Below are 26,266 nucleotides of genomic sequence, written 5' to 3' on the forward strand. Positions count from 1 at the left end.
ATCCCCCTCGCCTCCTGCCTTGGGCTTATTACCTTCTTTGTGTTTGTTGCAAAGTGCTGCTAATTGGGAGCTGGGGACAAGGAAATGAGAACTCTTGAGGCTAATTGATAGGCACCTGCAGAGGGCTTTAGTGGCTAGAAAGTTCCTTTGACTTTGGGGAGTCCTGGTGTTTTCTTTTTGCCCTGAAAACCAGGGGCCTCTGTGAATTAGTGGATGGGAGTCTTAATTTTCTCCAACAGATGGGGGTCCTGCTTGCCTATAGAGAGGAAGGTAAATAGGCTGGAGGAGCAGCTAATGAGGATATATGGAAGGGGTTATGGTACCTTTCTCCATTTGTATCCAAGGTGCCCTTCTTGGGACAAGCAGTTACAAACATTTACATGGAGCTTATGGGCTTGCTTAGGAATTTTCCATACTGTGCTTTTGTGTCTTGGAGGGGTTAAATACCTGTAGTTGTATCTTAGGTCTGTAGGGTGGGAATAAGAGCTCTGGAGGATTTTTTTAATGCCATTAGGGGCTTATTGACAAAATACCTGACTGTTAAGCAATCTTGTAATTTCAGAGTGGGAAGTAGCTGCTCTGTGGTATTAAACTGCATCTAAGGGTCTTGTGCAAAGCTCTGTTTGCCCAAGGGGAGCAGTCAGGCCACCTGACTGTGAATTTCATGTCAAGTGTGTGGAGATAGCTCAGAGCCATCTTCTAACTTGATCTTCATGTCCCTCTGTGTTTTTCATCCTACCATATCCAATTTGGGTTCCTAATCCTGTGCTTATTGCCCAAAACTACCCTCCTCTTGCACCGAGGTCTTGTGTGAAGCATCATGAAAGCAGAGTGCAACCAATGCAGAAGCCAGAAGCTGCTGCCCTATGCCTGTAAATAATCCTTGTGTACAAGTATCACTTCTGCGGAGCAGAGGTTCCCATTCCTGCCACTCTGTGGCTGTGCTGCACAGATGAGCTGATGAAAATGAAGGTATCCCTGGAGGTGTTCAAGAGGGGATTGGACGTGGCACTCGGTGCCATGGTTTAGTCATGGGGTCTGTGGTGACAGCTTGGACTCGATGATCTTTGAGGTCTCTTCCAGCCTTGGTGATTCAGTGATTCTGTATCTGAACTGCCTGGGAGCTGTGGTATGGTCAGTTCCAGTATAAACTAAGTTAGGAAAAGGTCTTGAGAAGTCTTCCTGGTTATACCACAGAATCATAGAACTGTTGAGGTTGGAAGAGACCTGTGAGATCATAAAGTCCAATTGCTTACCAACTCCACCACCACTGCTAAGGCACAATCACTAAACCATGTCCCTAAGCACCACATCTTTTAAATACCTCCAGGGATGGTGTTTCCCCCACTTCCCTGGGCAATGTGTTCCAGTGCTTTATAACCCTTTTCTGTGAAGAAATTTTTCCTAATGCCCAACCTGAACCTCTTGCCCTGCACAACTTCAGTCAGGGTGGCCTTGATGCTTTCTTGTTCAATCCCCCATCACACCCCTCAAAAAGTACTCAGGAGCTGACCTCCTGGATGCGGATTCACATCTCTTAGCCATTGGGCTGGCTGATTTACCAGAAGATTAGGGGTGTAGCGTTACTCCTTGCCTGCTTTCAAAGCCTTGAATGATAAAGCTGATTCAGCCTGCCCACAAGACCCCAGGTAAATATCTCAGGAGCAGTTCTGAGCTCTGAAGGTTTTGGTCATAAAAGACAAGGATAACACGAGCAGATGTTTGCGTGTTCTCTTGTTTGCAGTTTCCTTACTGCCTCCTGTGTGCGGCCCTTGGTTGGTAATAACTGCTCTAGTGGGTGTTTTTGAGACACAGTAATGTTTTGTGGAAACAAATCACTTGCTTTCATCTCAAGAGCAACAGTGATTGCACTGGGGGAGTGTGCTCTATTTGTCATGTCTCGGTCTTTCTTATTATTTAAATTAATGTGAGTTGCAGTTGTCATAAAAGTGAAGGATTGACAGCGATTACCTAGGATGGGCTTGGTGCAAGCAGGTTCTGCAAGTGCCTGTCCTGTGTGGTTCTATCTCTGTACCTTGCCTGGGGCCTGAATTCCCACACCAGCTCTGCCCTTGCAGCCCTCCTGCCCTGCTGCCTCCCTGACCCCCAGCTCTTCTATTCCAGGGTGCCCTACAGCATGCCTCCCCTCATCCTCTTCCTGCCTTGCAGGCCTCCTGCTCTTCCAACGTGAGCTTCTCAAGGAAAATGGCTGCTTTGGGGATTTTTTAGTTACTGTCAGTGACATGTGAGGTGAGGTGCTGAGCTGGCATCAGCTTTGTGCTGTAGATGTGGAATGTAGAACAAACAAATGCATGAGTTTCACACAGTATCACAGTATCATTTAGGTTGGAAAGGACCTCGAGGATCATCGAGTCCAACCTATCAACACAGACCCCATGGCTAGACCATGGCACCAAGTGCCACGTCCAATCCCCTCTTGAATGCCTCCAGGGTCGATGACTCAACCACCTCCCTGGGCAACCAGTTCCAATGACGAATGACTCACTCGGTGAAGAACTTCCTCCTCACCTTGAGTCTAAACCTCCCCTGGTGCAGCTTGAGACTGTGTCCCCTTGTTCTAGTGCTGGTTGCCTGGGAGAAGAGGCCAACCCCTTCCTGGTTACAACCACCCCTCAGGTAGTTGTAGAGAGTAATGAGGTCACCCCTGAGCCTCCTCTTCTCCAGGCCATTCTTCTCAGAGCTCATTTCCATCTCTCCAGAATCTGTCCCTGGCATGTGCAGGGCATCTTACCTCTCCAGGGACGGAGTAGTGGGGTACTCTGGGCTCTGTTTCATGTCAGGCTCTGATCCCTGCCTTACCCAGGTATCTTAATCACAGGGCAATGGTTATCCCATATTATATTTATGATGAAAGGAAGGAAACCAATCTGGTGAATTGATCTTTTTCAGTGGTACCAGAGAGCCATGGTCCCTGAAACCAGAAGGGTCCAGCACCAGCCTGGTGTTCTCTGAAAGGAAAAGTTGTTAGGCTGAGTATGTGAAAGTGCTGTAAGGCTGTAGTGCCTCCCCCATTGAGGGTCTACAGGCTGTGTTTTTGCCGAGTAGAGTAGAGTAGAGTAGAGTAGAGTAGAGTAGAGTAGAATAGAATAGAATAGAATAGAATAGAATAGAATAGAATAGAATAGAATAGAATAGAATAGAATAGAATAGAATAGAATAGAATAGAATCAACAAGATTGGAAGAGACCTCAAAGATCATCAAGTCCAATCTGTCACCACAGACCTCATGACTAAACCATGGCACCAAGTGCCACATCCAATCCCCTCTTGAACACCTCCAGGGATGGTGACTCCACCACCTCCCTGCGTAGCCCATTCCAATGACAAATTACTCTTTCACTGAAGAATTTTCTTCTCACCTCCAGCCTAAACTTCCCCTGGTGCAGCTTGGCTCAGCAGATTGAGCTGTAGGACAGTCCTAGCAGAACAGTCCAATGCCAGATGAAACAGCTGAAGGGAGAGAAGCAAAAGCGACCCTAGGGCATCAGCAGAAGAGGTTCAGTTAGGTTATGTGCACCCTGCCACTTTCCAAAGCCATCAAGTCATTTTAGTTTGCCTTTGCAACTAAACTCTGCACATACAAACAGGTCTGACCATGCTGACCAAATATCCAGGAGGAGAAGCATGTGTCCAGATGGTCCTATCAGGCTTGCCACTTTTTCAGATGAGGGAGAAAATGGCATCCAAGGCTGAAATCCTGTTATAGGAGTATAATGGCTAGTTTCTTTCAGCTGCCACCTCGGTCAGAGGGCAAGGAAAGGCTGAGAGAAGGGAGAAATAGGGCAGGAAATAATTTCCCTGTGAATTTAAAACCTGGTTTGGCTTCATTTACTTAGAATCCAAAGCCAGCTAGCATTAAAAATGACTGGATCTTAGTGGGCAGTAATTTAACTCAGCTAAAAAGTCAGCAACTTTTAATTTTCAAGGTGTCAAGCCAGCATGTTAAAATGCCAAAACTGTCAGCACCAGCAACAGTTAGCATCACCTCCTTGGCACTTGTCATTACTTTGCACACACCTTTTAAGTATGGTCTTAAAATGAGAAGCTTCAACCTTATTATTTTTTCCCACGTGTGGGTTGTGTTGTGTTACCACAGCTCCCAGACTGCTGGAAGAAGGGTTGCTGAGAATAAACCCCCCCAGGACCAGGATCTTCTGGATGTCACTTTATCCTTTTGCCCAACCATCCCTTGCCATTTTAGTCTGGAGAAGAGGAGGCTCAGAGGAGACCTTATTGCTGTCTACAATTACCTGAAGGGAGGTGGTAGCCAGGGGATGGTTGGTCTCTTCTCCCAGGCAACCAGCACCAGAACAAGAGGACACAGTCTCAAGCTGTGCCAGGGGAAGTCTAGGCTTGAGGTGAGGAGAAAGTTCTTCACTGAGAGAGTCGTTTGCCATTGCAATGTGCTGCCCAGGGAGGTGGTGGAGTCACCATCCCTGGAGGTGTTCAATAGGGGATTGGATGTGGCACTTGGTGCCATGGTCTAGTCATGAGGTCTGTGGTGACAGGTTGGACTTGGTGCTCTTTGAGGTCTCTTCCAACCTTGGTGATTCTGTGATTCTGCTAGCCCTGTATGAGCTTAGTCCTTCTTGAGTTTAGTCCTTCTTGGCTTGTGTCGTGGGGTTGGAAGGGTAAGGCCAAGAAGCCTCCTCCCTTCCCCCTTGTGAAGTAAAAGGAAAAAAAAATTGAAGGGAAAGGGAAAAAAAAACTCACAGCTGAATTAGCAAAGCAGTGGAGCTGTATATTTACAAAGCAATGTAGGATATGCAGGGAAATATATACAAATTTACAATATTTACAATATATACAAAGATATACAATAAAGTAGCACAGAAATGAGAGTTCCCGCCTCTGCTGATGGGGTTCCCCACCTCCGCTCTCCCCCTCTCTCCCCCTTTTCCCCAAAGCAGGTTAGGAGAGAGAGAGAAAGAGAAAGAAAGAAGTTAAAAGCAGTTTTGTGTTAATTGGAAAGCAGTTAATACAGGCCTTATAGCTTATCGGTTTCAAGGCCGAAGCCTTGGCAGAAAGCCCAGCACAGAAAGCTGTTGCCCGAAGGAAAAGCGGAAGCAAGACTGAAGATAGAAGTGCCGGAGTGCCCAGGATACTCCTCCTGCACTCCCAGTTCAGAAGGTGCTTCCTCCCACTTTACCAATGAAATTAGTTTAGATAGTTCCTTTCATTTACCAACTTCCGTCCACCATATTCCCTTTCTTAAAGGCACAGCCTCAAACGGTCACAGCTTGTTGCATGGATTTTTTTCCTGATGTAAATGACAACCCTTGAGGTTAAGATAAAAATCCCCCAAATGTGCTCTGGCCTTACTACTGGGCTCTGCTAACCTGTGTTTACCAGCACACCATAGAGAAGCTGCGCTGAGGATGCTCCAAAGCCACTGTTTTTGTGTCTCCTGACAGAGCAGCTGCAATACAACTCTTGCAGCCTCTGTTTTTCTTTCCTGTTCTTCCCAGTGCATGCTAGTCTCACATCAGAAATACAACATGTACTATGTACTCCAACATGTGCTCCATTTATGGAGTTAGGCTGATGCTAATACAACCCCAAAATGCAGACCTTTGCTTTAAGAGCATACTGCTAACTCATGCTGAACCTTGAATGTTGGACCCCCACATCTCCTGGACTGTTGCCACCCTTCCAGCAAATACCAGTGTGGTTGAAGTCCCTTGTGGTTGTGCAGTTTCCTTTGTCTTTGAGGCAGTCTTTGTCCAGTTAATCAAATGGTTGGTAGCAGACACCAGCCAGCAGGTGTGAGACTGTGCTATCCTCTGATCCTTACACCTAAGCTTGCAGCTAGTTCACTGCTCAGAGCTGAGTGCACTGAAGCTATTCCTTTGCAGAGAGAGCTCTTCATTTCCTTACCTTTCCTTACTCTTTCCTGAAAAGCCTGAATCCATCCCACATGGTTTACAGCCCTGCATATTTTGTGGACATCTAATTCCTTCTGTTTTTTTTTTTTTTTACCATGATACTTGCTTCGATGCAGAGGCATTTGAAATGGCTCCCAGCTGTCCTGCTTTTGCAAAGGGAGTGTGAAAACCTTCCCTGGTTTTTTGGTTTCCAGTTGCTTCCTCACTGCTCTCCATGCTATCACTTCTTCTTTCCCAGATTATGGCAGTCCTTCCCCAAATGTGCCTGTCTTGAGTCCCTCCTTGCCTAGTTAAGTGAGCCTGTTGGATCAGCCATGTCTGCCTTGTGTTGGACAAGGCCTGTTCCTGCTCAGAAGCCCCTCTTCCTCCAAGGGGATCCCATGGCCATAGATGATGAAGCACTGACCATGAGTCTGGGGAATACAGAGAGGAGCTAATTAACTGTAGGTTGTAAACAGTATTCCACTGAATCCAGTAACAGAGCTGGAAGTGGTGAGGTACTCTCTTCAGGCTTCATTTCCTTTTCCCCACCTAGCTCATAGGCAGCTTTTCCTCAGAAGGACCATCAGCTACTCCTGCCAAGGGATGGGGGGAGAGGGGAGGTTGCTGTCTGTTTACTCTGTGGTTAGCAAACCAGAAAATGATGTTGTTTCATTCCTCACTACACACAAATTTGGAAGCTAAAGCTGTAAAAAGATAAATAAACTTTTGGAAGATTCCTTTTTAGTCAAATTCCCACGCCACCTCTGGCGGGTGAACAGTGGAAGCGAGAAATACATGGGAAAGAGGAGAAACTACAACAGCCTGGTCTGATTGGAGACCAATACAGTGACATGCTCCACTCTGGAAGCTACCTGTTCAGGTCCCAGCATGCTCACTTTGGTCCTGTGACACAAACTCTGTTAGCATGGGAGGTCTTTATGGATCCTGGATAGGATAGGATAGGATAGGATAGGATAGGATAGGATAGGATAGGATAGGATAGGATAGGATAGGATAGGATAGGATAGGATAGGATAGGGTAGGGTAGGATAGGATAGGGTAGGGTAGGGTAGGGTAAGATAATAGAATAGAATAGAATAGAATAGAATAGAATAGAATAGAATAGAATAGAATAGAATAGAATAGAATAGAATAGAATAGAATAGAATAGAATAGAATAGAATAGAATTAACCAGGTTGGAAAATACTTCTAAGATCATCCAGTCCAACCTATTACCCAACACCATCTAATCGACTAAACCATGGCACCAAGCACCACATCCAGTCTCTTCCTAAACACCTCTGGTGGTGGTAACTCTACCACCTCCTGGGGCAGCACATTCCAATGGGCAATCTCTCTTTCTATGAAGAATTTCTTCCTAACATCCAGCCTAAACCTCCCCTGGCACAGCTTGAGACTGTGTCCTCTTGTTCTGTTGGTGGTTGCCTGGGAGAAGAGATCCACATGGCTAAAACCTCCTTTCAGGTAGTTGTAAGCAGCAATAAGGTCTCCCCTGAGCCTCCTCTTCTCCAAGCTAAACAATCCCAGCTCCTCAGCCTCTCCTCCTAGGGTTTGTGCTCCAAATCCCTAACCAGCTTTGTTGCCTGAGATGTGGCTGCTCCTGTGAATCTTTAGATGCTACCATGTTTTCAGTGCTGCACTATGTGAAGCAAAGTCAAGCCAGAAGCTTCCTACTGCAGTCAGCCCATGGGGGATCTCTCTTGGCTGAAAGATGTTGCAGAGACCTTCCTGCTGTGGTTGTTGTGCCTTCCTTCAGCAAATTCCCATTAGCCATGGCACATGTCCCTGCTTTGTCACAGCAGTTGCACACAAATGAGCTTAACAACTTTCTAGTCCAATTCCTGGTGAGCTCTTAAATCACAGAATCATAGAATCAATAAGGTTGGAAAAGTCCTCAGAGATCATCAAGCCCAACTTCTCACCCAACACCTCACCTAACTAAACCATGGCTTCAAGTGACACTCCTCGCACAGCCTATATTTGTGTTCAAGAGGAGATTGGTCATGGCACTCGGTGCCATGGTTTAGTCATGGGGTCTGTGGTGACAGGTTGGACTTGCTGATCTTTGAGGTCTCTTCCAACCTTGGTGATTCTGTGATTCTGTGTTTGGGATTGCCATGACTCAGGTGTAGGACCTTGCACTTGGCCTTGTTGAACTTCATGATGTTGGTTTGAACCCACCTCTCAAGCCTAAGTCCCTCTGGATGGTATCCCTTCCCTCCATCATGTCAACTGGACCACACACCTTGGTGCCATTAAGTTCTTCGAGGTTATTTTATGAAGGCACCCACACATATCCAAGCATGAAGCATCCCAGCTGCAGCAAAGATCATTTCTACCTACAGGTCCTTGAAGCAGTGGAATATATTCTTCTAACACAATTTCAGAAACCAAGGCAGTAATGAGGAGCACAGCCTGGGAAAGGAGTCTGTGGCTGCCTGAAGTTAATATGTGGACAGGTTAATGAGTCAGGCTGCCCTCCAGAAGCCTGGGTAATGAGATCAAATTTTCTTTTGTCTTCACAGTTCCACCAAAGATCTCCAATATCTCCTCGGACATCACCGTGAACGAGGGCAGCAACGTGACCCTGGTTTGCATGGCGAATGGGCGTCCTGAGCCTGTCATCACCTGGAGACATCTCACCCCAACAGGTAAGACACCAAACTGGACTCAGCTGTACTGATGATTTGTGAACTGTGCAGCAGTTTCCTTTCTCTTCCAACATCAACAGAACATTTCAGTAGCAATGCAGGCAGCTGTGAAAAAAAGTGGCAAGAATCTCACATGCAGTGCAAGCTTGTTTTGCAGTGTGAGTTTCCAGGCAGGATAACCAGGCCATCTGAGGAAATGAATGAAATTACTTCAGTAGATGCTCTGCAGAACTGGACCTGTAACTCTGTTTCATTTTAGTCTTCATCTGCTTGCCCCAGTCTTTACTGCTAGTAATGCACAGCACAGTAGTGAAGGCAAAACATTGCTGGTGCCAAGAGAGAGGGGAAAGGATTTCTGATCAGATATTACATAGAAGTTGTTCTTTCCAAAACCTATGGAATGTGCTTCTCAGTGATTTACCTTAAAAGGGAGAGGCAAACAGTTGATTTCATATTACTGTCTACTTTGGCAGACAGTCTTGCTGTGTCTTGTGAGGTGAATAAAGAAGGCATTTGATCTGCAAGATGAGTGAAGAGTAGGGTGGAGACAGAATAAAGTACAACTCACCAGCTTTGTTCTGCTGTCTAACTGTGCCCTTCACTCTCAAGGATGTGGCAAGCTTGGAAGGAGAATATCCTTTCAGTAGTCAGACTCCATGGGGTTAGCACCTTGGGTTGCCAGGAAACCTTCATCCCCTGAAGATTTATTAGTAGGATGGGAACAGAGATAGTTTTTCCTTCCTCTGTATCATATCCTTTGAGGAAAGGAGAACTCTTTATCTGATTTCTTTTGCCATCATATATTTAGATATTCAGAGCATTTGATTAGCTCCATATTAATAGGCTTCTGTGATACTCACATGTATGTAAAGGGTTAAAGAGGTTTTTAGGTAGGCAGGGTACCAGCTGTGCTACTGACAGTCAAGATATCTACTGTAATTCAGCATCCAGGAAAAGGGAGAGCATTGCAGAAAGAAGGTTGGAGAGTGCAAGTAAAATCACACAGTGGAACAGAGCTCGATCCAAGGGCTGCATCCAGCAGCTCCTGGATTTGGAGCCTGTGGTTCAGATTGGGGTTCCTCAGATTTCCTGTCCCATCCCTTCAGCCAAACCACAGTCCTTCTGAATGCTCATGTGTCTGAAAGCCAGATATGCCATTTGTATTTCTGGCCCATTTCTTGCAATACCAAAAGAAGCAAGATGGGGAAAGACTGCCAGGAAAAGCTGAGAGGAGCAAAGCTGATGAGGGGAATACTACCACTCTGTGGTATCATTGTCACCACCTGTCTTTCCTCCTCTGCTCTTTTCAATATTGTGCATGACTGCACCATTTGCATATATAGGGAAACAGAACCTTCATTTTTTTTTACCTTTAATTACATATATAGAATCTTTTCACTCTGCCATTTCTGCTCCCAAGATTATTTCCTCTCCAATATTCCATCTGACTACTGCATTAGTCTTTCAGTCCTCCATCTAACGTCTCGTGTTCAAGTAGGAGATACTCATTACATAGTCTGTAAGCACAGCATAACATTGTTGAAGTTAAGAGCATTACAAGGATACTAGCTTAAATCTCCATGAAAACTCTGAGATGATTTCTTTTTTTTCTCATGAGATCATGAGATGCATTGATCAGAGCAGTATTAAGAGGATGCTTGCCTTGTCACTTTGCTTGTACGTTTGTGCTTTGTGGTTGTTTGGGGTTTCCTTTCCAGTTGCACCACCTACTCCGTTGTATCAGACACAGGCTTCTTTTCTGCCTTTTGAAAAGGCTTCTCAGGGCAAATCTTCATTTTGGCTATCCCCTCTGGTGAGCAATGTGACTGGAGAATCACAGAATCACCACCGAGGTTGGAAGAAGCCTCAAAGATCATTCAGTCCAACCTGTCACCACAGACCTCATGACTATGGCACCAAGTGCCACGTCCGACCCCCTCTTGAACACCTCCTGGGATGGTGACTCCACCACCTCCCTGGGCACCACATTCCAATGGCTAACAACTCTCTGTGAAGAACTTTCTCCTCATCTCAAGCCTAAACTTCCCCTGGCACAGCTTGAGACTGTGTCCTCTTGTTCTGGTGCTGGTTGTCTGGGAGAAGAGACCGGCCCCCTGCTGGCTGCAACCACCCTTCAGGTAGTTGTAGACAGCATTAAGGTCTCCCCTGAGCCTCCTCTTCTCCAGGCTAAACAACCCCCCTCAGCCTCTCCTCACAGGGCTTGAGCTCGAGGCCTCTCCCCAGTCTCGTTGCCCTTCTCTGGACACATTAAAGTGTCTCAATGTCCTTCTTAAACTGAGGGGGAATCCCAACCTCACTATGATTCTAGGGTCATCCTAGTGCCTGTGGTTTTCCTGGGTTCAGTTTCCCAACATGTTCAGTTTCCAAACATGTTCCTTCACACTTTATCTCCTGTGCTGTGTGTCTCAGGGGTGTTGCTTTATTAGTATCCCTCAGCACCATCACATTGAGCCCATTCCAATCCATCCTCTGTCCTCCCCTCTACAGGGATGTCTGCCAAGCATCCCTTTCTAAACAATTAGAGCCAGGGATGAGGGGCAGGAAGTCTGTAGGTCTGTGACCTCCATGTCTCACTGCTCATTGTTCTCTCTGTTTTTTCCCCATCTCAACCCATCTGCTGTCTTTCGTGGGTACAGAGGAACTTCTTTCAGGCAAACATCTTTGAGCAACATGCAGCCCAATAAGACACTTGCCCTAAAATGAGGGACAGAAGGGCTTCTTTGAAGTGCTTTCCTTGAGGTTGATAATTAATATGAATTCCAAATCCATTCCAGAGCTGCTGCAGCTGGAACCACATCTCATCTTGGAATCTCCTTTTTCCAGGTCTGTAGGGCATTTTGGCTCCATTTATGCTAGGTTTGAAGACAACTGCCATGCATCAAAGAGCTATTTTACATCACTGTAAAGGCTTCTAAAATATATCTCTCTCCCTGGAGTTTTTTATGGTTAAACTTGTGACTGCAGAATCAGAAGAATGAGCATTATTGAGCTCATGTAGGAGGTTTTAACGGACAGGTTGTGAAATTAAAGCAGCACTGGGGGGGTGAGAGGGCCAGATTACTTTTTCTTTCTGCAGTCTCCTCAAGGAGTTCATTAGCAAATTTGTCTGCTGTTTCTTTCATTCACTGGCTTCGTCAATAGTGCTTGTTGGCTAATTACTTGAGTCAGGGCCAAAGAAATTATTTATTTCTTGTTTGCTGGAAAGTGGAAGATACAAATGCAAAGGGAAAGCAGTGTTGCTACTTATGCAAAGAAGGCAGGGATGCATATGATAGTTCATTTAGATGCTGCTGGGCCTCAGGAGTGATCATAGCCCACTCATCTGCCTATCTGGGAAGTCACAAAGAAATGCTTTATAAAATGCTGTATCACTTCCTTCCTGGTCCTCCAATGAGCCATTCAACTAGGCATTTCTCTCACATCAGCTAGAAGTCCTCAAGCCCTGAAACAATCCGTAGGAAAAAGCCTTCTCCTTACCCAGTTAGCTGAAGTGTGGATGGGGCTGTCAGCTGTAGCACTGACACCTGGGAGGAAGGTAGGTAAGGGGGGAAAATATTGTGGTAATTCTGCTGGTGAATGACAATACAGATCAGCTTTGATTTAATGAAAGCAGGAGAGGCGTCCATTCACTCCTCTTCAGATCACAGAATCATAGAGAATAGGATAGACTAGAGTGGAGTAGAATAGAATAGAATAGAATAGAATAGAATAGAATAGAATAGAATAGAATAGAATAGAATAGAATAGAATAGAATAGAATAGAATAGAATAGAATAGAATAGAATAGAATAGAATAGAATAGAATGAGTAGAGTAGACTAGAATGGAATAAACCAGGTTGGAAGAGACTTTCAAGATCATCGCATCCAACCCATCATCCAACACCACCTAATCAAATAAACCATGCAACCAAGCACCCCATCCAGTCTCTTCCTAAACACCTCCAATGATGGTGACTCCACCACCTCCCTGGGCAGCACATTCCAATGGCCAATCTCTTTTTCTGTGAAGAACTTCTTCCTACCATCCAATCTAAACCTCCCCTGGTGCAGCTTGATTCTGTGTCCTCTTGTTTTGATGCTGGTTGCCTGGAATAGTTTGAGTTGCAAGGGACCTTAAAGATTACCCAGTTCCATTCCCCTCACCATGGGCCAGTACACCTTCTGCTAGACCAGGCTCCTGAAGGCCTTGTCCGACCTGGCCTTGAACAACTCCAAGGAGAGGTCATCCACAACATCCCTGGGCAACCTGTTCCAGTGTCTCATCACCCTCACTGCAAAGAATTTCTTTCTAATATCCAGTCTAGTTCTGCCCTTCAGATGATTGCCTGATTTTAGACAGAGCAGTTGGGGAGAGACAGACAGACCCTTTTCTTCCTTAGCTGGCAGGCAATTATGCCATAAGACACTGGCAACCTGGTCTAACAAGCAGTAGATTGTTTAATAGACATTGCCCGGCAGCACAAACAGCTTCATTAGCTCTTCACCTCCAGCCAGCAGAGCTCTTTTCTGGGATCACTGACCTGAAGCTTCCAGCAACAGACCAGCATCCCCCTGGTCACAGTCCTTTCCATTTCCTGTGAATCCAGACACAGCTGTGGGTTTATTAAGCCTGACATGCCCTAGGACTTTTGCCACTCTGGTCTGTGATGGTAAACCATGGGAAATATCATAGCATCCATCTGAACTGGATTTCTTCAGTTAGAGTGGGAATGAGTATTGATGCTTTTCTAGACTAGTTAGCACTTGTCAGCATCAGAAATAGTTGTCTAGGGGGTATGCTATAGTCTCTCATCTCTTGAAAGGGAAAAAAACCCAGGTTCACCCCTCTGTGGCTTTGTACAAGGAGTGGCTGTTATCCTATTCCTTTCTTCTCCTCAACTCATAACCTACATGATCCAGGGGCCTCAAAAATATGGATTATTTTTCCCTTACTGAGTGCAGTCCGATGAAACTTCCAGTAGTTGCACCACACTCTGGGCAAGGTCCCAGAATGGTGCTGTGTATCATTTATCACAAACGTTCTGCATGGGCTACCACAGAGAGCCTACTCATCTTTAGCTAGTTCTGTTAGGAGCTGCTCTGTTCCCCTGTGCTATGCACCAAGGTAACAACTGACACAGCCAAGAAGAGGGTTTAGTAGGAAAGAGACTTTACAGATGGCACACAGTGCCTGCTTTGGTGCTCATCTTAGTTTTACTTCACATCTTTCTTGACTTACATTTATACAAGTTAATGCTACTTCTCCCTACCCAAAAGCTGCTAAGATCACAGTCCAGAGGCTCCAAAATTTATCATTCCTCATCTTCCCATCTTATTCAGAGGCATGCTGAATGCCTGGATGACTGAAAAAGAGCACCCTGGGTAAAATAAAGATTAATGTATGTTCATATTCCTATCAGTAAACTCCCTCTCAATGAAAACCTTCTAGAGTTGCCTCTTTTGAACTGGGTTGACAGCAATATGAATATGGACACTTCTTGCAAGGTCTTGCTGTTACCAGAGGGCTCACTGCCAAGCCTGTTGCCCTGGATGGGTGGATAAGCACATCAGAAAAAGGCAACTCCTGTCCTGAGGAGCTGGGGGGGCTGGTTGATGGTAGGATGAACATGAGCCTGCAGTGTGCCCAGGTGGCCAGGAGGGCCAATGGCATCCTGGCCTGCATCAGGAACAGAGTGGCCAGCAGGAGCAGGGAGGTCATTCTGCCCCGTACACTGCACTGGTTAGGCCACACCTCGAGTACTGTGTCCAGTTCTGGGCCCCTCAGTTTAGGAAGGAGGTTGACTTGCTGGAAGGAGTCCAGAGAAGGGCAACAAAGTTAGTGAGGGGCTTGGAACACAAGCCCTATGAGGAGAGGCTGAGGGAGCTGGGGCTGCTTAGCCTGGAGAGGAGGAGACTCAGGGGTGACCTTATTGCTCTCTACAACTACCTGAAGGGAGGTTGTAAACAGGCAGAGGTTGGTCTCTTCTCCCAGGCAGCCAGCACCAGAACAAGAGGACACAGTCTCAGGCTGCACCAGGGGAAGTTCAGGCTGGAGGTCAGGAGGAAGTTTTACACAGAGAGAGTGATTGCCCATTGGAATGGACTGCCTGGGGAGGTGGTGGAGTCACCATCACTGGAGGTGTTCAGGAGGAGACTTGACAGGGTGCTTGGTTACATGGGTTAGTTGATTAGGTGGTGTTGGGTGATAGGTTGGACGTGATGATCTTGAAGGTCTTCTCTTCCAACCTGGTTTATTCTATTCTATTCTATACTATAAGTTAACAGCAAACAGTCCCATTCATATTTCTGCTCCTTTCCCACAAGGCATTGGTGGCTGAAACCTTGCCAAGGTGGACGCTGTGGCAAGCACCATGAGATTGGTGTCCACGTGCAATGGCAGCCTGAGAGGCTGTGGCAAGGACACAAAGCTATATTGGTGCCTATCAGGCTCAGGTGAAGGTTGAACAATTGAAGCTATTACTGGTTGTGCATAACCAGCTGAGAAAAAACCCTGTTTTCCTAGAGCAGTTACAGAGCATGAAACTTGTATAGCACTGCCAGGTGTCTCATTCCTGAGCCAGCATCCTCAGCACAGCAAGATTGTTGGATGGAGTCTGGATTCTCCCAAATTCCACCTGACAGTCTAAAGATGCCCATGTTTGGCTCAGAAATGAGCTTAGTTATTACAGTGGTAATCACAGCATAAAACCCAGTCTAGAGCAAAGCAGATAAGTATTGATTGCAACACCCAAGTTTCGTGTCACAGCATAAAATGAAAGGGGATGGGAAAGCTTGTCAAATATGCCAGCCTGCTTCTCCCTAGAGGGTGCCAGAAATTCTCATTGAGTCTTAGAGAATTTACCATAGCCTAGGAAAGTTTAGAAGGGATAAAGAACACAGAGGAGTGTTCTGTGTAATTGAGACAGTATACATATAATGCGTTTATAAACAGCTGTAGAGCTCATTGCCATGGAAAGTTATTTAAAGACAAGAACTTGGCAAGACTCAAACAGTTCGTGTGTTCCTGAGGATAATGTGAACAAATCTGGATATTCTTGTTATTCACCACAAAAATATTGAAAATGATGTTGAACTTCATGCTTTGAGGCTCAATTACTGGGGATCAGGATGAGACTCAGAATGGGATTCTGTCATGCCCCTCCTCACTTGTGTATTGTGTCTGACTTGGGGCTGTTCAGTCTGGAGAAGAGAAGGCTCCGAGGAGACCTAATTGTAGCCTTCCAGTATCTTAAGAGGGCCTACAAGAAAGCTGGTGAGGGGCTTTTTAGGGTGTCAGGTAATGATAGGACTGGGGGTAATGGAAAAAAAATAGCAATGGGTAGATTCAGATTGGATGTTAGGAAGAAGCTCTTCCCCATGAGGGTTGGGAGACAGTGGAAGAGGTTGCCCAGGGAGGTGGTGGAAGCCTCATCCCTGGAGGTTTTTAAGGCCAGGCTGGATGTGACTCTGAACAACTTGATCCCTGCCCATGACAGAGGGGTTGGAACTGGATGGCCCTTGAGGTCCCTTCCAACCCTAACAATTCTGTGATTCTATGCTCTTCCTTCAGTGCATGGCAGTCTCCTCATAGGGCAGAACGCTGAACATGAGGGGAGCAGAGAATCTGAAAGCATGACATTCAAGATAACTATATAGTTTGCATGGGCAGCTTTGACCTTTATATCCTGTGTTTATTTGCCTCTCATTGCTGCCTAAACCCAAAGCCTTGCTACTGCACTGTTGGTTGCACAGGAGAAGCTAGTTTGTGCCCAAACAAGGTAGCAAACAAAACCCCTCAGCCAGAGTCACCACAAGTCAACCCTGTACGCACTAGGTAGTGATTAGTGTGCAGGAGATTGGTTGTCTAACCATTTGGATTTAGTTCACCTCTCTGTTGTAGTGTTAGAACCTCAGTAAAGCAGATGTGGATAGGATAGGATAGGATAGGATAGGATAGGATAGGATAGGATAGGATAGGATAGGATAGGATAGGATAGGATAGGATAGGATAGGATAGGATAGGATAGGATAGGACAGGACAGGACAGGACAGGACAGACCAGAGGGAGTGTTGTTTTGGGGCTGCTGCTCAAGGCAGTTTGTTTGGGTTTGGTGGAGGGTGTTACTGTGTCAGCTCTTCTCATGTCACATGCTTTTCTCCCTTTAAGTGCTTTTGCCTCAGGAAAGTGAAGATTTATGTAGTACTTGTTTGACCCTGTGTTTTAAGATGTTGGAAGACAACTGATGATTTTTTACCCAGGCCTCTTTTTTTCCTCCTTTTATTTTTTTTTTTTGGCAATGTTTTGTTGTTGCTATTAATTTGATTGATTTGTTTATTTGAGTTTCTGTTGGGTTGGTTGGGTTTGGGTTTTTTTGTCTTGCATCCTCAAAGTATTCTCTGGCAAGGACACGGTCTCATCTTCCACAGAGACCTTGCATTTTGCCTCTTATATACTCCCTGTTTGGTTTAGGACTCCTTCTGACATGTCTTTTTCTCTCTTGGTCTGGTTTTCCTCTTATCCAATGCTATAGGGGGAAAAATGAATGGAATGGAATGGAATGGAATGGAATGGAATAGAATAGAATAGAATAGAATAGAATAGAATAGAATAGAATAGAATAGAATAGAATAGAATAGAATAGAATAGAATAGAATAGAATTAACCAGGTTGGAAAATACTTTTGACATCATCAAGTCCAACCTATCACCCAACACCATCTAATCAACTAAACCATGGCACTAAGTGACCCATTCAGTCTCTTTTTAAACACCTCCAGTGATGGTGACTCCACCACCTCCCTGGGCAACACATTCCAATGGCCAATCACTCTTTCTATGAAGAACTTCTTCCTAACATCCAGCCTAAACCTCCCCTGGCACAGTTTGAGACTTTCACACAAAGAGCCTGAGAAACAAGCCAAAATTTCTACTTTTTCAAGGCTTTTCCAGAAGGCATCCAAAGTTGTTTCAAGTTCTACCATCTTCCCACTTCCCCTGGCTCCACATTTTTTTCACTTTTTCAGAAATCCCTTCTTCTTAGTGCATGGTCCACAAGCAGGAGTCCCTCTGCTCTCTTCCTTGTCTATAATAAACTTAACTCCTGAAGGTACTTTCTCCCCAACACATTGATTTCTTCCTTCTGTGCCCAGAAAGATGTGGACACTGCATAGATATCACTCCTGCATAGCCATCTCTCCTGTTGTAATGATGCCTCTTTCAGTTCCTGTGGTCTGCAATGCACAAATACTGCTGATGCATCAATGCTCCCTATTCTTAGTAGTTTTTATTCCTCTCTCCTGTGTCATGGCAGAGAGAGAGAGAAAGCAAGGCCTCATCAGCATTTTGGCACTTCTAGAGAACAAGAGAATAAGTCTGCTATAACGAAGGAAATTGTCCTACTGCCTTCAGCAGTGGTTGGAGGGGAACATCTGGAGTCTTCTGGTCAATGTTTGGCTGCTCCACCTCTGCAAGATTTTCTGTACTGTTGCTGGGAAGATGTGGCAGTTGTGTACCAAGTTAGTGGCTTTTCTGCCACACAGAAATTCTGTTCTCTACAGCAAGTTAGAGTCCGGTAGAATTGCCTCCATTTGTCCTTCTCTCAGACTAGTACCCCTTACAGACAGTAATGGTGTTAGAATCTTTCTCATGGCATTTTAAAGGCTAAGCTGCTTTGTATCCTTATGAAAACTTTCATCTACCTATAGAAAAGCAGCATTTCCCTAGTTCATTCCATGCTGTAATATTGCTGTGTGTTGCTGTACAGTCACTACCTTTGGAATGTGCTGCCCAGGGAGGTGGTGGAGTCAACATCGCTGGAGGTGTTCAGGAGGAGACTTGACAGGGTGCTTGGTTGCATGGTTTAGTTGCTTGGGTGGTGTTGGATGATAGGTTGGACATGATGATCTTGAAGGTCTCTTCCAACCTGGTCTGTTCTATTCTATTCTATTCTATTCTATTCTATTCTATTCTATTCTATTCTATTCTATTCTATTCTATTCTAATCTAATATTCTATTCTAATATTCTATTCTAATATTCTATTCTAATTTTCTATTCTAATTTTCTATTCTATTCTATTCTATTCTATTCTATTCTATCCTAATTCTAATTCTATTCTATTCTATTCTATTCTATTCTATTCTATTCTATTCTATTCTATTCTATTCTATTCTAATCTAATATTCTATTCTAATATTCTGTTCTAATTTTCTATTCTAATTTTCTATTCTATTCTATTCTATTCTATCCTAATTCTAATTCTATTCTATTCTATTCTATTCTATTCTATTCTATTCTATTCTATTCTATTCTATTCTATTCTATTCTATTCTATTCTATTCTATTCTATTCTATTCTATTCTATTCTATTCTATTCTATTCTATTCTACCTTTGTCCTCAAGACTAGTGCCTTCTTTCCATGAGCCAGTCTTGAAGGATCCCAGAAGGTTGGAGGTGGGAGTGAAAACTGATTACCCAAGCAGATAAGAGTTTGAAATCTTCCATAATTAACGATGACATGCAAAGGAATCGCTCACTACCATAAGCAGCATCTCAGTAGCAAGGTGATGAACTTTCCCAAATTCTCCATCAATTCCCCACCATCACAAACCCATCTAAATCCAGAGAATTTCCTGTCAGGGCAAGGACAAAGAGAGGAAAGATCTGCTGCCTACCCTGCCTAGTGGGGCTGTCCATCTTGCCCTCCTTCCCTGCCAGCCTTCCTCATCCTCCAAGCCTGCCATCTTGTATCCTACATATAAGTAGTCAACTACAACAAAACAAGTTATCTGGAGAGAATGTTATTGAGGGCAAGACACTAACAGTGCGTTTGTTATCTTGTCTCCCTCTGGTGATCTGAGCTAATGAGTCTGCTTTGGGCTACTTATTTGGTGACAGAGCATCTCTGGGTTCACAGGGGCAGAAGGCTGAAATTTTAGTGCTGGGTTTCATTTCTCCTGCCATCTGGAGGTCATTATTCCCTGCTGGCAGCTCCATGTTTACAGCTGGAGCTCACATCTGAAAATTTAAATGGGCTTGTAAAAATCCAGAGAGGCTGAGTGTAAATTAAAGAGAGGCAAAAATTCACAGCATTTTAAATTTAATACTTTCAATTCCAACCTCCTTAAGAAAGCTATCCTTAAGAGGAACATGGAAATGCTGCAGGGGTTTTTTTTTCTCCCCCCTTGTAGCAGTAATATGTAAGTACTTTCACTTTAGGCAAGCATATTTCTCATTCTCTCTTCACAGTAGGAGAGAGATGCACCAATAAAAGGGGAAAGTTAAGGTAGTAGCTTATAGCTGTTCTCTGCATTTCTTTCATTTAAAGAGGGAGAGTTGGCCATTTTTGTTATTAGGCTGTTATGTGGCTTCAGCTGATGTCAGTGGCTTCCCTAACTTCAGTGCTTGACAAGTTGTGCGCTGGAGCCAGAGCTCCTGTCTCCTCTCGTCTGAGTGTGGATGACAGCATCTCCTGCAGCACACAGATCCTGCCAGGACACTCGTGTCTCAGGGGAGTTTGCCATACAGCTGAAAAGCCTTCACCGCTTCTAGCTTCTCCTGCACAGTCCCTTGTGGTCTCTTGCCTCTGCCTCTATCCCCACACCAAACACTCCAAGGAAGCCACTTGACATGTATCCCAGCTCTGCCAGTAGGTGGAAAATAGTGACTGATACAGAGAATGGATTGGTGCAGGGAAAAGAAGAAAGGAAAACATGGTTTCCTCCACTCAGAGGAGACCTTATGGCGCTCTACAACTACCTGAAGGGAGGTTGTAGCCAGGTGGGGGTTGGTCTCTTCTCCCAGGCAACCAGCACCAGAACAAGAGGACACAGTCTCAAACTGCACCAGGGGAGGTTTAGATTGGATGGTAGGAAGAAGTTCTTCAGAGAAAGAGTTATGCCCATTGGAATGTGCTGCCTGGGGAGGTGGTGGAGTCGCTGTCACTGGAGGTGTTCAGGAGGAGACTTGATGGGGTGCTTGGTGCCATGGTTTAGTTGATTAGATGGTGTTGGGTGATAGGTTGGATTCAACGATCTCAAAGGTCTTTTCCAACCTGGTTAATTCTATTCTATTCTACTCTACTCTACTCTACTCCACTCTATTCTAATTTTCTGTGCAGGGCTAGACCCAGGGGGAAAAAGAAAAGAAAGCCAGCTTTGGGGACAAGACATCCTACACCTGCTGACCAGATGGACAGCAAGGCTGGGTATCATTCAGCTTCCTGCAGTGTGGAGTTTTTCCTCCTGGGTCTGAATAGAGTCACAGTGGAAGTGGGAGTTTCCCAGCTGAAGGCAATGTGCTATTTTGGTAGCACAGGGCTGCACCAGGCCCTGGTGAAGTGAACACTTGGGCTCTTTTTCCTTCCTCAGCCTCATTTCTGAGCATTTCAGAAATGTTCCTTCAGAACATCCTCCTCTTCCTTGTCTGAAGGTAAACATGAGAGACTGAAAACATGGTTCAGGGATTTTTTTTTGTGGGGGGAGATGCATGTCAGTTGTTCTTATTTCCTATACAGCTACTTTTTCCTTTTCTTGGAACAGCACCTGACTATGTCTCTCCTCATGTACTCTGCATTTTTTCATGCACTGACTGAACAAATCATCCTTCTTGCAAACTCGCTACGAGTGCCCATCACAGTGCTACTGTGGCACAGGAGCACAGCAGGCAGCAGCAGGGAGGCTGGGAGATGTTTAGCACAGACCCATCCAAGGAAGCATGAGCGATGTCTGATGCAGCCTTTGAAGTTCACACCCACTTTGGGCTGACTTAAGGCATCAGAAGGATGAGCAAATCCTCCCAAAGGATCAGTGCAGGCCACCAGCCAGAGAAGTGTCATGCAGGTAATGATGGCCTGGGAAAGGTGTTGACCATGAGAGATTTCAGTTTTTGTTGTATTGACCAATGGCCATGGCAGAATGGAAGGGTCATGGAGCAAGGACATGATTATATTCATGGTACACTTTACTGTGCAGCTCACAGAGTCCATACCTTGTCCTGGGTTGTATCCCAGGTAAAGAACAGTAAGAGATGAGCCAGCAAAGATTAGGTGCTTGGTGCTATGGCTTAGTTGAATAGATAATGTTGGGTGATAGGTTGGACTTGATGATCTCAAAGGCCTCTTCCAGCCTGGTTTATCCTATCCTATCCTATCCTATCCTATCCTATCCTATCCTATCCTATCCTATCCTATCCTATCCTATCCTATCCTATCCTATCCTATCCTATCCTATCCCATCCCATCCCAATAGACTGGAGTAGGTACAGGGAAGCACAGTGCAGCCTCTCAGGAGGTCCCTAGGCTCCTCATCAGGGTTCCTGCAAATCTGTGCCCTGTTCATAGAATCATAGAATCAATAAGGTTGGTAAAGACCTCAGAGATCATCAAGTCCAACCTGTCACCCAACACCTCATGACTAAACCATGGCACCAAGTGCCACATCCAATCCCCTCTTGAACCCCTCCAGGGATGGTGACTCTACCACCTCCCTGGACAGCACATATCTATTGCACATATCTACCTGAGAACTCCTGGCAAGGTCATCTCTGAACATACACCTTAGAACATACACCTCATGTATGTCAACACATGTCAGTACCACCATCCTTACCTGCTGTGCAGCTTGTAGCTCTGTAAAAGCCACATGAGCATTCAGGTGCACACTGCTGTGTGCATTACTTGTGAGCATGTCAATATGTGTTTGTTTGCATGCTCACTGTACTGATGTCTGTGACTGAATTTTTCAGCACAGGTAAGCTTTTTGATGTTTACCATCCTTAAGCACCAATCTCAAGTGCTTGCATTTCCTTAATGGTGTAATTGTGAAGCATAGTAAGCATGACAAATGAAAGCAGGGGAGAAGAAAGGCAGTGTCCTGAGTCACAGGCAACATTAGTGATAGGTGAAGAGGAAACAGGTTCAAGTTGGGCAAGGGAGAATCAGGTTGGATACTAGGAAAAATTTCTTTACAGAAAAGGTTTTGTCAAGCATTGAAACAGGCTGCCAAGGGAGGTGGTAGAGTCACCATCCTTTGAGATATTTAAGACACATTGATGTGGTGTTTAGTGGTAGTAGCTTAGTGGCAGTGGTGGGATTGCAAGCCCTAGGTGAGCAGTTGGACTTGATGAACTCAAAAGTCACAGTATCACAGTATCACTTAGGTTGGAAAGGACCTCGAGGATCATCGAGTCCAACCTATCAACACAGACCCCATGACTAGACCATGGCACCAAGTGCCACGTCCAATCTCCCCTTGAACGCCTCCAGGGTCGATGACTCCACCACCTCCCTGGGCAACCCGTTCCAATGACGAATGATTCGCTCGGTGAAGAACTTCCTCCTCACCTCGAGTCTAAACCTCCCCTGGTGCAGCTTGAGACTTTTCCAACCTCAACAGTTCTCCAATTGTTTATTGTGCCTGCCATCCTGTGGCTGTGGGACATGGATCTGTACAGCTGTCCAAAGCCTGTCTGTACAGCCTAAGCTACATCCAGAGGAAGGGGACAAAGAAGCTTAGTGTCAGCATAATAAAAGACAGAATTTCAGGAATTGCCTGAACTGCAGAGGCTGAGGTCAGGCTTCAAACTCTGCAGCTCCAGCCTCTCTTTGACACCCTCACTTGTATCTAGTGCATTTATCTCTCTACTGTACTTGGGCATCTTCCAAGCAAATAAATAATTGGTTCCTGCTTCTATCTCCCCTTCTGCCCAAGGGACCTAAAGTTCATTTGTGCTGTCTATTAGTCTTTGGGTAAAGGCTGCTATCTTAAAAGGAAGTCAGGGCATATAGAGATGGATGGGCCTTGCACTGTGAAATTGTAAAGTTCCCCCCTTTCCTGTGGGAGATATACAGCCACTTGACTGCAGTGAGGAGGAGGATTCCTCGTAGCTTTTGGGAGCTTTCCAGGGAATGACAGAGGTAGAGACGTGAAGCCCACATTCCCAAGACATTCCTTCAGCAAGCCCCAGTTCAGAAGCTTGGAGCTGCACGTGGCTTAACTTGGGTAAAATACAGGCACATGGGTAGGCAAGTCATCCCTGTGAGAGGCCAGCCTGTGCCTTGGGAAATGCCTCCAGGTCTGTGCACAGAGCAGGAGCTGTAAGGCACTTGGCGACAAAGAAAAGTCGCATTTGCCATGCAGGATCTCCTGTGTGAGATGAGGGAAGGAGACTGTTAACTCAAAGAGACAAAAGTAATTAGAAGAGTAAAATAATAGATTAATGAGCAGCCAGCACCAGGGGAACTTATTAATTTTCAGTAGAGGATTTTCTTCAGTGTGCAGGCTGGCTGAGGGCATGCAAGACAGCAACAAGAACACTAGTCCTGTTTAAGGAAGCTGCTGGGGAATTGGTGGCACTGGGTGGCTGGAGAATGACAGCAGAGATTGAGTTAAATGCTTCCTTTGAATCTCGAGTTGTGTGTGACTAAGGGAAGGGCTGGGGAGGAGGGAAATTGGGAAGTACTAGATTGTATCTAACTGTAGTTAATAATGGCTCAATAAAAATGCTCTGATATGAACACATTAAAGTTGCACAGTTAAGCACTCATGAGCCAGGTAAGGTGAGATTTAAGGTTACAAATGCAACCTTAACTCTTCTCCTGCTGAGTGTACCTTAGCAGGCAGCCTCTAATTAAGGGCCATCAGGCAATTTCTCAAGTAATATATCATAACATTGGTTAATGCTCTCTTCAGCTTTGGACATGTGCACCAGAGGTTGGGAGGTTGTAGCCAGGAGGGGGTTTGTCACTTCTCCCAGGCAACCAGCACCAGAACAAGAGGACACAGACTCAAGCTGCAGCAGGGGAGATTTAGGATGGATGATAGGAGAAAGTTCTTCATAGAGAGAGTGATTGGCCATTGGAATGTGCTGTCCAGAGAGGTGGTGGAGTTGCCATCACTGGAGGTGTTTAGGAAGAGACTTGATGGGGTGCTTGGTGCCATGGTTTAGTTGATTAGATGGTGTTGGATGATGGGTTGGACAAGGTGATCTCGAAGGTCTTTTCCAACCTGGTCTATTCTATTCTATTCTATTCTATTCTATTCTATTCTATTCTATTCTATTCTATTCTATTCTATTCTATTCTATTCTATTCTATTCTATTCACTCCTTTAGCTCAACATACTGTGTTTTTCACCTAGTTGCCTTACTGAAGCATTTTCAGACGGGGGAGATGTTACTCTGTCCCACCAGATTGTGCCACAAATTATGCTTTTTATCAGTCACTGTTCAAATATCAGCCTTCTCCTTCTAGTACTTCTAGATTAACAACTTTCAGTCTCATTGCATGAACAATAGTGGTGATATAATGGGAAAGAAAGGAAATGTAAAGGGCAAATCTGTTCTTGGGAAACATTGCAGAAGTGAACAGATCCAATGGGTTTAAACCACGCATCATAGATCTGACATCGTTCCTTGACAGTAATGCTGAGTTGTTAGCCTGTCCATTCAATATAAAGTCCTTTGAGGGGAAGCCATGCCTTCTGCTCTGTAAGTCCTTGAATGAAAACCTCTGTCTTTCCCTGTGTAACCTTACTGCAGTAGACTTGGATTTCTCAGAAGCCTCCAACCAAGTGGTTGGCAAACTGAAACTTGCAGCATTCCCTGCCATCCCACTGCTTGTCCTTGGAGCTACATAGGGAGGATAGGATAGGAATAGAATAGAATAGAATAGAATAGAATAGAATAGAATAGAATAGAATAGAATAGAATAGAATAGAATAGAATAGAATAGAATTAACCAGGTTGGAAGAGACCTTTGAAATCATTGAGTCCAACCTATCATCCAACACCGTCTAATCAACTAAACTATGGCATCAAGCACCCCATCGAGTCTCCCTCTAAACACCTCCAGTGAGGGCGACTCCAATACCTCCCCAGGCAGCACATTCCAATGGGCAATCACTCTCTCTATGAAGAATTTCTTCCTAACATCCAGTCTAAACCTCCCCTGGTGCAGCTTGAGACTGTGTCCTCTTGTTCTGTTGCTGATTGCCTAGGAGAAGAGACCAACCCCCTCCTGGCTACAATGTCTTTGAGGTCTTTTCCAACCTTCTTGATTCTATGATTCTATGATCTTCCTAGCATATAGCACATGTAGTTGTAGAGAGCAATAAGGTCCCCCCTGAGTGTCCTGTTCTCCAGGCTAAGCAACCCCAGCTTCCTCAGCCTCTCCTCAGGGAGAAGCCTGCTTTGGGTACATCGAAGCAATATTCAGCATTGTGGACTACAGGTCTCATCAAAACTGTTGGGCATCATGTGAGTTGGGATGCAGACTTACATGTGTGTCTGAGAGCTCTTAAAGCTGTTTGGATGCCCTGAGCTTTCACTCTCACGTTGCAGATCACTATCCAAAGAGTTGGGGGGGTAGCAGGCATGCCAAAGGCAAAGGCAGCAGTTTCAGCATCAGCCAGAGATCTGTAGATATTTTTAGAAGTTTCCAAGTGTGTATTTGGTAGTCCCCAGCATGAAACAATTGCACTGAGAGGTGTGCCTTAGAGGCAGGTGCGGGCTAGTCAGCATGGAGCAGAAGCTCATCAAGAGGCTTAGGTGTGAAAATGAAAGGTCACATCACCTCAGGTGGCCCTGCAGGAGACAGGCACCGTCTGGCCGTGGGGGAACAGAGCTTATATGCAAGGTATGAGAGAACAACTGTGAGGAGGAAAGGTAGAGAATTTTATAGAAAGCCTCCAGCGTGGTGAAATATGCT

The 26,266-nt window shown here is 45.2% G+C and overlaps 1 protein-coding gene across 2 annotated transcripts in view; it reads left to right on the forward strand.

The window, feature by feature from the left end:
* The window catches only part of LSAMP (limbic system associated membrane protein), a 392,022-nt gene that overhangs the window by 240,090 nt on the left and 125,666 nt on the right, over positions 1–26,266 (forward strand). For both annotated transcript variants that reach the window (XM_068160584.1, XM_068160585.1), the window contains exon 3: positions 8,436–8,561. In XM_068160584.1, coding sequence (XP_068016685.1) covers positions 8,436–8,561 — 126 coding nt within the window. The remainder of the gene's footprint in view (positions 1–8,435; positions 8,562–26,266) is intronic.

Source organism: Melanerpes formicivorus, unplaced genomic scaffold (genome assembly GCF_026170545.1).
Source record: "Melanerpes formicivorus ecotype bairdi unplaced genomic scaffold, bMelFor1.0.p_v2 SCAF_51, whole genome shotgun sequence".
In the NCBI taxonomy this organism is placed as follows: Eukaryota; Metazoa; Chordata; class Aves; order Piciformes; family Picidae; genus Melanerpes; species Melanerpes formicivorus.